Raw genomic sequence first — 15,515 nt, 5'->3', positions numbered from 1 at the left:
AAAGAAAGAAAGAAAGAAAGAAAGAAAGAAAGAAAGAAAGAAAGAAAAGAAAGAAAGAAAGAAAGAAAGAAAGAAAGAAAGAAAAATTTCCCCAAATTCTATCCTCAGGAAAATACATCAGGAAAGAATCTTCTTTGTTTTTCTCTACTCTCAGGTATTAAGGTATGGGAATGTAAAGAAAATTATTCATGTTCTTTGTTTCTTAGAACTGTCATATGTTGTATTTTCTTTAATCTCTGACACCCCATACGGAGTCCTTTAATGGTTTCTTGACATTACTAATCCCGGTTGCATTCTCTCTTGCATACAAACTTATAACTCACCAGAGGTCATGCATTTTGGACTATTAACAATCTATGGCCAGTCACTAAAGAAAGTTTATTCAACTTATTGCTCAGGACTCTATATAGGAGGAGCAGTCACTAAATGTTAGAGAGTAAAATACAATTCAAGGAAAACAGGGTAACTGATCAAATATCTTGATCGGCATTTAACCGTTTGCTGTTTAGCTATAAGATGGTATATTAACTATTTTAACAGTGATTAACTCTCAGTCTTCTCAGACAATCTCCTATCTACCATAATCTAACATGTATATAGTAATTTATTGAGGAAGAAAATATTGCTATGCTACTCTTCATTAAGTATATTATAAAAGGAATTTCACTTATAAAGTGCAGGTAAAACGTAAAATGTGACTCAATGAAAAGAACATGGCTTTAGAGTCGGACAGACAAGAGTCAAATAGGACAATTCCTAAAGCAAGTACTGAACCACTCAGCCTCAGTTTCGTCATCTGTGAACCAGGGATTATAAAACTGTCAAATAGTGTTGTTATGAAGATTAGGTAAAATCATAAAGGCAAAGGGATGCTCTGGGATGTTCAAATGCACTATTCCTCTTAAACATCTCAATGACCATTAAATAGGGAGTCTACAAGATACAGAACTTAAGACAATCTCCAGCAGTTGAGAGGCTCTGTGGGAAATTACACAGCACATTTCCTCTTCCACTAGACCCAATATTCTTCCTTTTCTAGATTAAAATGAACTCCAGGTCAGCCTTGAAGAAGAAACAGAATAGGCCAGAGAGTATCACATTCTCCTTGGGTAAGGATGGCTTGGGAAGGGCTAAAACCTGAGTTTGTTCTTAGGGCCAGCTAATGAAGCCAGCTGCTTCTTCCCTGCCATCCGCCCATCCATCACCTCCGTACGTGCCCTGAGCTGGTGGGAACTGTACTTTGGCCAGGTCATCAAGGCACAGAGCTCAAAGTCCACAAATACATGACTGTTTGTATAATCAGAAAAAAGAAAGAATCTCATATTTTATTTTACTTGTCATAGGAAAGGTCTCAAACATGAACTAAATATACAGAAAATTCTAAAAGCCTGTCACACAATATGTTCATTATTTAAAATAACACTCCAATCTTAAAAAATTTGAATTTAAAATAGAAATATTTCAAGGAATTATTTAAAAATTCTTACAGAAAAGGATGCCAAAAAAGTTAATTTTGTTATTCTCTTTCCAACATGAGTTTTAAATCATATAATCTAACGAGGGGGAAAAATACAATTTCTTACATGGTATTTTTAAATTCTAACCACTTACCCCCCACACAGACACTTGAAGGCCGCAATTCCAGGATTTCAGTGCATGACCGATCTAGTATCTAAAAAGGAAAAAAGAAGACCAAGATAGAGAACTAAATTCTAACATGTAAAGTGAATTATAAGATTGCTAATAATCTTAAAGTCTTCCCCTTAACTTCAATAGATGGCAGAGAAAACCTATTAACTATCATATATACAGCTATCAGGCTCTTAGAAAATTTCCATGCTGTTCTTCAGTATATATTCCAAAACTGCATTCTGTAGGAATCCTTATTTGATTAGAGTAAATACAGATAAGCACAGATAAAGTGGATGTTAACCTCAGCGTCTGGTAGGCCGTGAACACAAAGACAACTAAACTTTCTCGGTAGCCATAAAAATCTATGCTGACTTTCCCTATTAGGCAAAAACAAGAGAGCAAATCAGAACTCCTGCCCAATTATGCTAACTTAGTATGTTTTTTATTAAGAGGTTCAATACAATATCAATAAATAAACACTTCTTTATTTGACTGTGGCATTTCTATTCGATGTCTCAGCCTCAATTCCCACAGATGCTAATCCTCCTTATATGCACCAAACATTACACTTGCAGAACACTGACTCCTTGTATGAGCCAAATATTATCCTCAAAAACACAGACTCTGCACTCCAGCGTTCCCAGAGCACAGGAACAGAATGGTCTTCTTAGCTTGTTCCGAGAAACAGAAACCACCATACAAGGCACAAGGCTACAAGTGAAAAACAACAATGATGAAATAAGCTGCTCCTAATGGACACAACAATCCCGTCTTTATTTTTAGAACTGCTCTGCACTACATTATCAAATTCAGACAAATTCCAGATGATCTTTGGACGACATTCCTTTCTTGACAGAGTTGAAGACAGATGATGTACAGTGGGCTCTAGCATCTCCTGCTCATAACTGGAACAGGAAGGAAGGAAACAGAAACGCTTTCCGTGCTTTCTTTAATAACAGTAGAAGGATAAATTGTCAGCCTCTAAAACCCAGCTGGGAATGTTTGTTGCTGAATATGCCTCACTGAGAAGGGGAATCATTCGTACTTTTTAAGATCACTTCCCAGTAAATCCACTTTTCACAAAGCAATTGAAGCTTTAGTGATTGGGAAACAAATATAGTAAAATTTTATGTCTGAGAAATTCTGGATGAGGTCTATTTAAACTCAGAAATGACCAGAGATTGATTCCATAGTCACCCAAAGACCTTTCAGTGCCCAAAGACCTCCTCTTAGTCTGCTATTTTATCTCCTATAATCAATACTCACCCCTCTCGGGACTATGTACTGTTGTTCAGTTAAGAATTGGGGAAAGAACTGAGGACCATTGCCATTGTGTGTCACCTCTTGGAGGGGAAGTATCTCAGATCAGTAACATCCTTAAGTATTTTAACACTATACAGGTAACAAGTCTCTGAAGGGAACAGAACAGGAATGTTTTGCTAGAGGAATATGGAGCTAAAAAGGTTCCAACTAACAAAAATGGAGCATTATAGCTTTGGCTTTGGCCGACCTGAGATAAAAGGAGAACAGTGAGCCATGCAAATGGAAGGGTCAAAGGAAAATACAAAGCCTCCACACCTATTTTACTTGCCAGCAAGTCTGAAGGAATTTATTTTAAAACAGATCCCATTAAGAAGGCTCCTATGAAGGAACATCTTTCAGTTCACAATTTCTTTATTAGTTATTTTAGGCACACCTCTAGCGGCATTACTGAGAAATGTTTCAAGCATCAGGAAAAATTATGAGAGGTTTAAAGATTGAATCCGTTGGAAATCGCAACCGTTTTTTAAAGATTCCTTATAATAAGGTACATGAAGAAATTACAAGATTTTCCAAAGGCTATGTCAAAGAAGATGCAACCCAGAATGACCTGTGTGAATTTCTAAAATTGTACTGGTTTTCTCTCTCCTACCATAATTAAATCAGATCTCAAAATATTCAAGACACATGTGTGTATCTTGTCTTCCTCTTTTAATTTGACGTAATCCATTGAATAGTTTTAAAATGATAGTTCAAGGGGTGCCTGGGTGGTTCAGTGGGTTAAGCGTTCCACTCATGATTTTAGCTCAGGCCATGATCTTAGGGTGGTGAGATCGAGCCCCGCATTGGGCTCCTTGCTGGGCGTGGAGCCTGCTTGAGATTCTCTCTCCCTCTGCCACTCTCTTCCTCCTAATCTCCCTCTCTAAATATAAATAAATAAATAAATAAATAAATACATACATACATACATACATAAATACATAAATAAATAATAAAAATCAAAAAATAAAATGATAGTTCCAACAGTAAGATCGAATGATCAGTTCTTATGGTGTTCTCCTGAAGGACTGTTGTTGCTATACATTTCTGAAGCCAGACCCTGTTTATCCCCGTAAGGTATTTTGATTTTAAAGAAAACGTTCAAGATGATTTAGAAATTTATTTTCTATTCAAGTCTGAGATTAAAGAAATCAAGTTACGTTAAGCAGAAACTAAGAATAGCTGAAGACTGGTTATATATTGCAGTAAATTGTATAATATACATTGATACCTCAGAATACATTTACATTAGTTTAATATTTGTACTTATTTTAATAAAATGAATTTTATAGAAATGATATTACTGAATGGAAAAGTGACTCGACGAACACATTCATTGAAAGGCAAGCAGTTTAGACCATGAGTCAAAAAGTGGCATCACCATCTGAAGGAATCCAGTTGAATTCCCCACAGGACATTACCTGCCCTTCTCTAAAGTTTGTAGTGATTTTTTTTTAATTTCTTTGGACCTTATGTTAAATTAGTTGGGTATATGAATCACCTCCTTTATTAGAAGACAAACTGTGTGAGTATAAAAAGAGGATATTATACTGTACAATCCTCTTGGGACCAGCACATGGTTCTGTACACACAGTACAACCAATAAATGTTTAGGGAATATAGACTGCATGAATTAATAAGAATATTAAAAATATCTACCTAGTAAGCAAGTCAACAACCATATTATGACTAAGATAAGGCAGAATAAAGTTAATTTATGTGAAAAAGCATCTAGCTCTCCAATAAACTGTGAATGCCAGAAATCCAGAAACCCATAATGTGAAACGAAGTTCACCCAAACCACTTCCAAATGAAAAACAATCAAAGAGAGGGAAAGAGAATGTGGTGGGGAAAGAAGAGAGAAAAGAAAGTGTGTGCATTTTTTAAAAAATAAAATTTGTCCTAAATTTGGTTTTTCCATCTAAAGTTTACCATCTAGAGTCCCTATATTAAGAAAATAACTGGAAGTCAAAATAATTCAATGTTTGTATGCAGATAGTTTCCATCATTAAATTTTTTAAACAATCAGTTCCATAAACATGAAACAGTTTATAATCTATTCTTAGTACAAGCAATTGCGCACAAGTTCAAATGTTCAAGATATCAAAATAGGTCTATTATATTAAAATTGTCATCACTAAATGACAACTGAAAGAGAGGACAAATATTTTAAACACTCTAGTTAATTTTTACTAAATTAAATACTGTTACTGATTGAACATTGGATCAGGTGTCCCATCTACGATAATTGACGCATTATCTTTCATACTCTGCACTTCCATCATTGTACAACAGAGCATCTTGTAAGGATGTTTCTTCAAATATGTGTTACCATCTGTCTTCATTATATCTCAATAGAAACAGAAAATAGTTTCCACTAAAGGTCGGCCTTGGTTGACATCAGAGAGAGCTAATAGCACCATAGACCAAATTTAAAGACAAGCCAAATGCTATTAATAAAACCAGGGCACTTTAAGTCATGCACACACTAGATGCAAAATTGCATCATTTGAGATTCTGAAGTTCATTTATATATATATATAAATTGGCAAAGAACTTGATGCTCACCATGGAAAAAAAGTATACTACTGAAGCATCTGTTCACTCACAAGCATCTGTTCACTCAAAAAGTAATATTAGTGTTAAGGAATAATTACAAATGAAAATAACAGGTACATTATTACTTACTCCCTACTTTTAAGTCCTCAAATATTAATATGGATAACAAAAGTCAAATTTACTAAAAGTCAAACTTCCTAAATTTAGTACAAATATCAGGAGTCAAAAATTCAAAAGAATTTCTAACAATGGTAATAATAATTATAATTTGTTGGGAACTTATTATGTTCCAGGAACTATGCTAAGCACTTTACCTGAATTTCTTCAGTTAATCCTCTCAAGTCTTATGAATACATACTATTTTTATCCCCACTTTATAGATGAGAAAACTGAGGTTTTAGAGAGGTCGTTTTAATTTTAGTTTTTGAAATAAAAACGATTAGTTTTTAAGTAGCAGAGTCAGATCTCCTCAAGTTTGACTGACTCTAAAGCCTGTTCTACCCAGTGCACTCTGCTACCCTCCAGGCTTGTGATAGACAGTCTACCATTACAAAATCTAGTATCTAACAAACTAGGGAAAATTTATCTGCCTGTTTTGCCTGAATTCCTTTTATACTATCAAAACATTCTAAAATCTATCTTATTTCTTATCTTCGAAAGTATGTCACTAAGCTTTCACCTACATTTGTGGGGGTTTTTATAGATTTGTTTTAAAATTCCCAATTCCAAGGCACCTGGGTGGCTCAGTCGGTTAAGCGTCCGACTCTTGATCTCAGCTCAGGTCTTGGTCTCAGGGTAGTGAGTTCAAGCCCCGCACTGGGCTCCACGCTGGCTGTGGAGCCTACTTCAAAAAAAAAAAAAATTCCCAATTCCACTGATTTGAATAAGTCGACATTTTAGATCATCTTATGAATTAGTAACATACAGAATATGCAAATGATTAGGGCCCTCTCTCTTTTGATTAATTTTTCCTCTATTGTCTTATTTTAGTATTGCTTTCTAACTCAGATTTGTTTTGTACAGATAAAACACTTGTACTTTTCACTTCTCAGAATAATCCAGAACCTACAAGACAAGAGAGGCTATACTACAGCAACAAGAGGTCCTAACTCTGGTTTGGGGGACAGCAAGCACTTGGAAAAAGAAAATCAAACTGGGCTTAGAAAAACTAATTTGTTATCTGAACACATTTTCTTTCATAAAAGCAATGATGTCAATGGCATTTAAGGGCATTTAGGTTTCATACATTTCTAGAACTTGCCTGAATCCTAGGAACAGAAAGGATATTCAGAACCAGGAGGCAGAGGTTGGGGGTTTTTTTCTTTCATTTTCTTTTGTTTTTCTCCATTTTTTTTGGACATGGAACAGACTTTAGGTGAATTTCTGATACAGAATGAGTTAGTCTTTCTCTCTCCCTCGCTCACTGTCACCTAGGTTGCTAGACACACACAGACACTCCTTTTCTAAACACAATCATTATCCAGGTTTTCTATTACCCAAAATATTCCATTTCAATGTGGCTGTTCTCATCTTATGAACTCATTCATACTAATATATGAATGCAAATATATGAAATGATGACCCTTCAAACAACCTAGATAGGGTTACACCCTGAAGAGAAATTTTTTAAACCAGGAAAATCCTTATGCATGGAAATTCTGATGGCATAACCATTTAATAAAGCAAGAAATGCAAGCAGAATGAGGGAAAATGTTTTCCAAAATGGGATGCCTAGGGGCACCTGGGTAGCTCAGTTGGTTAGGCGTCTGCCTTCGGCTCAGGTCATGATCCCAGGGTCCTGGGATCAAGCCCCACATCGGACTCCCTGCTCCACGGGAAGCCTGCTTCTCCCTCTCCCACTCCCCCCGCTTGTATTCCCTCTCTCACTGTCCCTCTCTCTCTGTCAAATAGATAAATAAAATCTTAAAAAAAAATTTTTTTAAATGGGATGCCCACATTGGAAAATGAGGTCTGCTTATATGTCTGCCTGATGGAGGTCTGTTCCCTTGCAGTTCTTTTCTTGGTTTCTTTCCCTCTTAGGTATGTTTGTGAACCACAGACTCTCTAAAAACTTTTTAATCTACAGTTGCACCCACAAGGCACAGGTTGGGTAGGAGATGAAGGTGTGAACTCCAGGAGAGAGAGGTCTAGGCAGAGTAGCTGTTGGTATACACAAGACCATCTGCAAGACTTGTGTTTATAAGCCAGTACAAATCTACAATAGAAAAGAAGTTAAAATACATAGAATTCTAAATTCTAGTACTTTGTATAAAAATTCTACACTCCAACATGTTGCCCCAAACTGTGAATTAAATGCTTAAAGATGGCTTTATATATTTAATCTCTATAATCACAGTCACTGTCCTTTCTCATTAACAAAACATTCTGTCCTATTTAAAATGTATTTGTTTTGGGCGCCTAGGTGCCTCAGTCAGTGAAGCCTCAGACTCTCGCTTTCGGCTCAAGTCGTGATCTTAGTGTCGTGGGATTGAGCCCTAACCCGAGCCCTGCATGCAGCTCTGTGCTCAGCACTGAGTATGATTGGGATTCTCTCCTTTTCCCTCTCTCTACCCCTCTGCTCCTCTCCCACGCACATGTGCACACACACTTTCTCTCTCTCAAATAAATAAATAAATAATCTTTAAAAAAATAAAATAAAAAATAACATGTATTTGTCTTGACTGCTTCCTTTTAAACATATGATAAAAAGCCTGCCCTGTATTATGATAATAAAGTAAAGCCCAAATATTAATCCTTTTCCAAGTTGTTTGGGATAAAACTGCAAGTGGAACGACAGCATTCACTCATACAAATTATAATTATTTTCTATTGCTTCGCGTCCAATTTTAATTAACTATTTGTGCAATTCTGATCACCCAAGTACTCTCATTAGTTCGGGGTACACTGCAAATACTAATTTCATGGAATTTCTCTATTTGCCAAGGGAGGGGGATAGAATAAGATAAGGTTACTTTTGCCTCCCTCTAGGTTAGTTTTCGGTTAGCAGTAAGACCAGATGCAGCCTTAGGACCTGACCTTGTGCTTGCTGGCCTCTCTGAGATTATAGATGTTTGGCAGATCAAGCTAGAGCCCATTGTGCTGTCCCTTCTCTGCAGAGGGACTTGAATGAAGTATCAGAATGGTGCTTCATTCTGACTACTCCAGGCATGTTCCAAATTAATTGGGATTGAGCCTACATCTAGTGTCATGTGGTCAGGTTGCAGAATTTCACTCTAGGCCAAATTTACATACAAAGTAACAAGGGGCAGACATGCACTCTGGAGCCTGAATTGGCAGTTTGTAGGAGTGGAGGCGAGAATGATTGCTAAGTCAGACACAACTCTTAAGAATCCTATTCTTACACTCCTATGCTTACAAAGCAATTTATCTTGCTTCCCTATAAAGTCACAATCAGGGCACCTGGGTGGCTCAGATGGTTAAGCATCTGCCTTCGGCTCAGGTCATGATCCCAGGGTCCTGGGATCGAGTCCCGCATCGGGCTCCCTGCTCCGTGAGAGCCTGCTTCTCCCTCTGCCCCTCTCTCTCACTCTCTCTCTGTCTCTCATGAATAAATAAATAAAATCTTTAAAAAAATAAATAAATAAAGTTACAATCAGATCTTTATAACTACTGAATAATAATCAGGTAAAGTGGCAGTATTACCAAGCAGAAATAACTAGAGAGCACCGTATTTGATTTCTTCTTTCTGAGATATTTTAAGATGTATATGAAACCATATATTGATTTAAGATCTTGTAAGTTCCTCAGCATGTTTACATAATGCACACATGTTATAATAACAGATATGGAACATGGAAGAAGTAGTAAAAGCCCTATTATGGCCTGAATGTCAATAGTTGTGGCCTTTTTTTTCTGGCATTTAAGATAAAATGGGATTAATTAGTAGAAAACTGCTGAGATACAGCCAACATAAAAATTTAGCATGGGATGAGTTAAGATGGGGAAATGAAGGCAGCATATGACTTCGGACATGCAGCGTCTTTGAAGTTGATGTTGAATGTTGGAGACATATCTAGGTTTTATGGTTTGAAGATCAAGCAATCAGTTTAAAAAAAAAGAAATTTCCCACAGCTAATATAAACCAAAACAGATTTTAAAATCTGTACTTTTTCCAATTTCTAAATGGCAATAGGAATGTTATTATACTTGGAAAATAGAATAGAGCCCATTCCAGAAGAAACTAGGTAAACACTTTTTTAATGAATGATACCATACGTTCAAACCCAATCTAATATAAAAAGTAGATAACACAATATATTAAAAATAGCAGCTGCTCAATTAATGTTTATTGAATTAATTGAAAAGTAAATATAAAACTTTCTAATAAAAAGCATGAGCATTTTGACTATAAGACAAATAAATGAGGTGTGTAACACTGAACAGTTAAGCATATAAAAAATACAGAGCTTAATTAGGCGCTACCTGAATTAATCAAATCACATCTTCAGTCACACACAGTGAAGAGAGAGCTTATTTTGCATAGTACAAACTTTGGTAATCAATGGCACCGATAAGGCAATGAGCCAAATGGAAAAAAAAACTTAAGAAATAATAAAAACAACACGAAAAGATACATGAACTTAATATATACATGTATCTTAAGAAAATAGGTTAATTCTAGATAGGCTATGTGAAAAGAGAAAAAAAATTAAATCCCATTGACTGGTTTCCTTTGTGACCTCATTTGTAAAAGTCAATTCTAAATATTAAAGATTTTTTTCCCCAAAATAGATTATTTCATTACACTTAAATTCAATACGCTACCTAGACATCTATAACATTTTCTTCAACTTTATTAAAAATTAAAAATATTCATTGTAGCAATAAATTTCTAACACCAACTTTGGGTACATAACGTCATCTACAATAGAACATTATAGATAATTTACAAGCACCCTAGGTATGTCCTTACCAGAAACTGCTAACTTCCATGACATACAACATGTCAGAAAATATCAGTAAGGATAATAATAAATCTAAAGAAGCAAGTTTTTTTTTTTCCTTACTCATTGAGCAGCTTTAAGCACTACAGGAGTTCATCCTAATATGAAGGATTCCAAGTTTATATCTCATAAGGAAAAATCACTGAACAGCATTATTCCCAAGGTCCCAACAAAATGAAGCCTTAGTAATTAGCCATACATATGCATAAAATAAGCAGCTAAGACAACTGTAAGGATGTTTTCACAATCTTCCCTTGTTTGCTTTTTAGCTTTCAATATTCAGATGATCTTTATTTTCTCTCTGGCTGCCAAACATCCCTATCAAATGTATTTTTCTTTAAGAGGTAATACGTCAATGAAAAACAATTATAATTTGTAATCATGGGGCGCCAGCTGGCTCAGTCCACCAAGCATGCGACACTTGATCTCAGCGTTGAGGGTTCGAGCCCCACGTCGGGTATAGAGATTACTTTAAAATAATAAAATCTTTTAAAAAACTATTTGTAAGCACATGTTTTGGATGAGTTCATTTTTTTTTAAAAATGCTTGGAGCTTCAAAATACCAATTGCTCAATACAGCGCGCTCTACACTGGCCCATTGCTAAAAATGGATTCTCTCTTCCTTGGCAAGTAAGCAAGTTGTATAAGCACAAGTGACAAATTTTTAAACAAACTTTTACGCTAAGAAATCTAAGGAAGAGTGTGAATTATAATCATTGCCTTTTACTCTTCTCAGCTCCAAACATAACAGATGAATAGTTCTGATTATACTGTTGGTGAAAATGAGCCCATGTTACAAATTGCAACACAAAAACCCCAAATGATGTTTAAGCTCCTCTGTATCTCACAATTGAATTTTCATAACAAATCATATTAGCAGGTCTTCCTTTCTCACTACAGCATAGAAATCTGCAAAAAATGGATTGTGATTTGAAACAAAAGCTTATCTGCCTCCTTTGTTTTCTTTTCTTTTTTTTTTTTGGTCAGCACAAACTCAGAATAAGCATTTAATGCTTTCTTAAAGGATGAATAGACTTCCCATAAAAAGCACATTGAAATTATGGATAAAGTTATAACAAATATACTATTTGTTTTAGAATCTAAAGAAATTGAATCCCAACATGTTTTTCACTCTGATACATGTAGTATTTCATATTAGTCCTATTTGCCCACTCTCTTGTTTTGTTAACTGAAACATGAAATCTACCTGCTAAGCATTCTAAGTCTTTGTTCTGTTTGATTTTTCAAAATCCAGAGTGGCAAATAAAATATTTCCCTATGCCACAAGAATAGAAAAACAAAGGCTTACCAGCTCTCCTGTTAGCTTTACAATCAAAAACCTATGCCTGAAAATGGTGAACTTAGAAAAGTCAAGGGTGCCATGTCCATATTTGTAACCCAACACCAGAAAAGTGTCTTAAACACAGTATTCAAAAAATGCTTCCAAATAAATTGGGAATTATTATATTTGGGGGAAAAATAAGATATAACTGAGAAATCACGCATTTATCCATTATAATTTATACTGGTGGTACATTTAAACCATAAATCTTAACCATTTTATCCTCCTATTCAATGTCCTTCTACTTGATTGAATTTGCTTTCAAGAACAGGTGAGCCTCTAAAGGTCGTCTTTTGTAGCCCAAACAGACTGGTGTTAAGAAATAAACATTTGGCACTTAATTTGGGCTATATAACCCAATGGTACCAGTTTAGTTTTTCCCAAAATATCACAAAGCTGTATTTATTAAAAGTAGATTTGATTTTCCTAAACTACAGTCCCAATCAAAGAAAGAAAAAGAATAATATTATTAAGTAAAATTATCATGCAAATGCAAACAGAGCATTGGACTATGGACATCAAGATAAGATTATAAAATTTCAGTACATAAAATGAGTAACTTAAAACAAATTTTCTATTTGTATTTTTTAGTTTATTGGAATTTGGAAGGAAGGAAGTTCCTTGATAGAATATATGGCAAAAATATTTTAAAGGTATTTGAATATAATGGACTGCAATAGCTATTGAATTTTTTTCCTACCAAGAACACTTTTTCACCCTTACGTGTGTATGAACAGTGTTCCCTTTGTATTGAGGAAATTGTTCTCCACTCCATGTGGTCTTTAGTGAGGCTATGGATCATGATGCCTTCTCCCTCTTCGCTTTGCTGCCCACCTCTTGTCACCGGGTAGACATGTTACTCTGGCTGGTCTAAATATGTGACAGGAATGAGCACTTGACTCAGAGTCCTTGTCTGGGACAGAGTATACTGATGCCCCAAAATAACAGCTCGCTCTTTCCAAAGCTAACTGGTCGCAAAGCCTGAAATCTTTGGCAATTACCTTCATCTGATAACTCATTTCAACAAGGAAAGAATGAGGAAAACAAAATCATAGGTAAAATTGACGAAGAGAGGTCATAAGAACATGGGTTGATTCTCTGGATCTAATTGCACTTGAGGCAATTTCCTTCCTCTGGACCACCCAGTTATATAAGACAGTAACCTTTTTTTCCTCTTAAGCTAGTATGAACTTGGTTTTTGTAGCCATAGTCATAATACAGAGGAATATCAATAAGAAGATGAAATCAAAGTTATATGGAATCATAAGTCAATTCAAAGTAAAGTATTCGGGGCACGTGGGTGGCTCAGTCATTAAGCGTCTGCCTTTGGCTCAGGTCATGATCTCAGGGTCCTGGGATCGGGCCCCACATCGGGCTCCCTGCTCCGCGGGAAGCCTGCTTCTCCCTCTCCCCCTCCCCCAGCTTGTGTTCCTGCTCTCGCTCTCTCTCTCTCTCTCTGTCAAATAAATAAATAAAATCTTAAAAAAAAAAAAAGTAAAGTATTCTCTGGTAAAAAAAAAAAAAAAAAAAAGGTTTTTTTAATGCTTAAATACACCATAACCATATTATAAAAACATGAAAATATGTTCAAAAAGCACAGATTTTATTTATTCATTCATTAATAAATATGAATTAAGCAATTAACTACTTACCCAATGCTATATTAGACCCTAGGCCAAAAAAAAGGAGGAGAAGGAACTTCTCCGTGGAATGCTACCATCCACGGCCTTCCTATCAGCCCCAACCTTCCTACCACTGACGTGAACGATGTTATCATGAGACAATTGATCTACATTCAGTACTAAAGATCCTTGAAACAGAAGCCCAGAAGAGCTGATTTATAGTGAGCCTCACATTATAGCCAGTCTTTTTTTAAAGAGTCCCAGAAACTGATTTCCAATTTCAAGTAAGTTCTACCAGTTTGGGTTTTTTCCTGTGAATATATCTTTATAGTTAGCTCAGACTTTAGATTTTTTTTTTTTATCAAACCATGATTTTATAAATAGAGATTTCCACAACTAAGCAGTCAACATTCATAGCAGAACCTGCTAAAATCACTTAAACTGAGGTCTTATCAGATTGTTCATTAGGTACCTCTTCTATGAAAATTATTTGCCTGTGTAGAAAATGATTTTGCAGTGTCTTCTCATTTCATTAAAACATAATGGAGACACCTTTCTTAGAAACTTTTCAAAAACAACACCACCACCGCTACCAACAACAATAGACATCACTGATAAAAACAATTTGGTGCAAAGTTCAGATGAAGCTTACATTTTCAGCACTTTGAATGCGGTTATTTTTTGAAATGTATATTGCACTTTTTTCCCTTTATGAATAATCTAGTTCAGTTTTATTTAAATTTCCTACACGTATGAGTGATCATTCCCTTCCTATTTATATTTATGCTCCTCTACTTCCCCATTAGGTATTTAAGAACTCTGGCATTAGCTGCCATCACCTAGGATAATTCTTTTGGATCCGGGTTATTTATAAAACCAGTTTCACAACTGATTCATCTCTTCTGCTTAATACATTCTGAGGTACTCTATCAAAAAATAATTGTGGAAATAATTGCACAGAGTATAACATCCCAAGGTCTTGTTTTTAGGGGGAAAAAAAAAGGGAGGGAGGTTTTTCACGGAGTATTTTTATTTTTATTCTTCCCATGTTATTCACCAATCTGTGGTTTTGTTTTATTTTGAATGCTACCATCCACAGCACTACCTAATGAAACGCTGAACCACATGGTGCTCACATGTCAGTCTGACTAGTTCAAATAAAATTTCATTTTCAAAGAAAAGCCTTGCAACCACCTTTCCAAGAAACCAAAAATAATTGTTTAACATTCTAAGATATTAAAAATAATCTAAAGTGGAAAACAGAAGAATTATATCCCTGTTTTTGTGGGCAACCGGAGGGGAGAAAACACAAAAGGAGGAACAATGAGTCAACTCTGAAGTTCTCTGACTTGCACATTTCCCTGGACCTCCACATCCCTAAGGGACATGCCCCATGGGGACTCCCCAGGTCCAATTCAACTTCTCCCTCTGCCCTTCTGCCTGATTCCACCATGTCCTTTAGTACTCCAGGCCCCTCTGTAAAAACAGCCTTCACCCTCCCTGCTTCCCGTTATTCAGAGTAGTCGGGGGCAAAATGCCCAAGTTACAGCTGACTCCCCTCTCCGTCCTTTTCAACCAATATCCAGTGATCTCTCAGGTTCTATTAACTTTTTAAGGTCTCTCGAATTCACCTTCTTATTTCCAGTTTCACTGCCATCACAATAATAACAACAGCAACTAATATTTTCCAGAGCCATCAGAGCCTGGCTCAGCAAGAGAAAAACTGTTCCCTGGAGGTTCTGCCCCACCCTATTCCTGACATGATTCTGACCAGGGCATGTTTTCCTTATGGTCCTTGACCTACTTTTACTGGGACAGACCTAGAATCTCAGTACCTAAGATACACCCTAAGTAACTATGGTCCATTGAAGATGTTGTTTCCCCTTCAACAACTAGGTTTCTACTCTGAATCACTAAACAGTTCTACAAGTTCCCCAACAAGAACTGTAGCTCTTTTCTAAATGCAGAGTCCCAAAATTCCACATAGTTTTTGTCATGGGAGTCTCCTTTCCCAGTTGCTGGCTGGGCCCGAGTCCCAAGGCCTAAGGATTTGGAACTATTTGATTTTGCTTAGCTACACCATCTAGAAGTCCCTGG

At 36.0% G+C, this 15,515-nt stretch overlaps 1 protein-coding gene across 1 annotated transcript in view; it reads right to left on the bottom strand.

The window, feature by feature from the left end:
* The window catches only part of ANTXR2 (ANTXR cell adhesion molecule 2), a 147,983-nt gene that overhangs the window by 108,703 nt on the left and 23,765 nt on the right, over positions 1–15,515 (bottom strand). The window contains exon 8 of the mRNA XM_021702234.1: positions 1,612–1,672. Within this exon, the coding sequence (XP_021557909.1) occupies positions 1,612–1,672 (61 nt within the window). The remainder of the gene's footprint in view (positions 1–1,611; positions 1,673–15,515) is intronic.

The sequence above is a fragment of the Neomonachus schauinslandi genome, chromosome 2 (genome assembly GCF_002201575.2).
Source record: "Neomonachus schauinslandi chromosome 2, ASM220157v2, whole genome shotgun sequence".
Classification (NCBI taxonomy): domain Eukaryota; kingdom Metazoa; phylum Chordata; class Mammalia; order Carnivora; family Phocidae; genus Neomonachus; species Neomonachus schauinslandi.
This window is presented reverse-complemented; position numbering and strand designations above follow the sequence as displayed.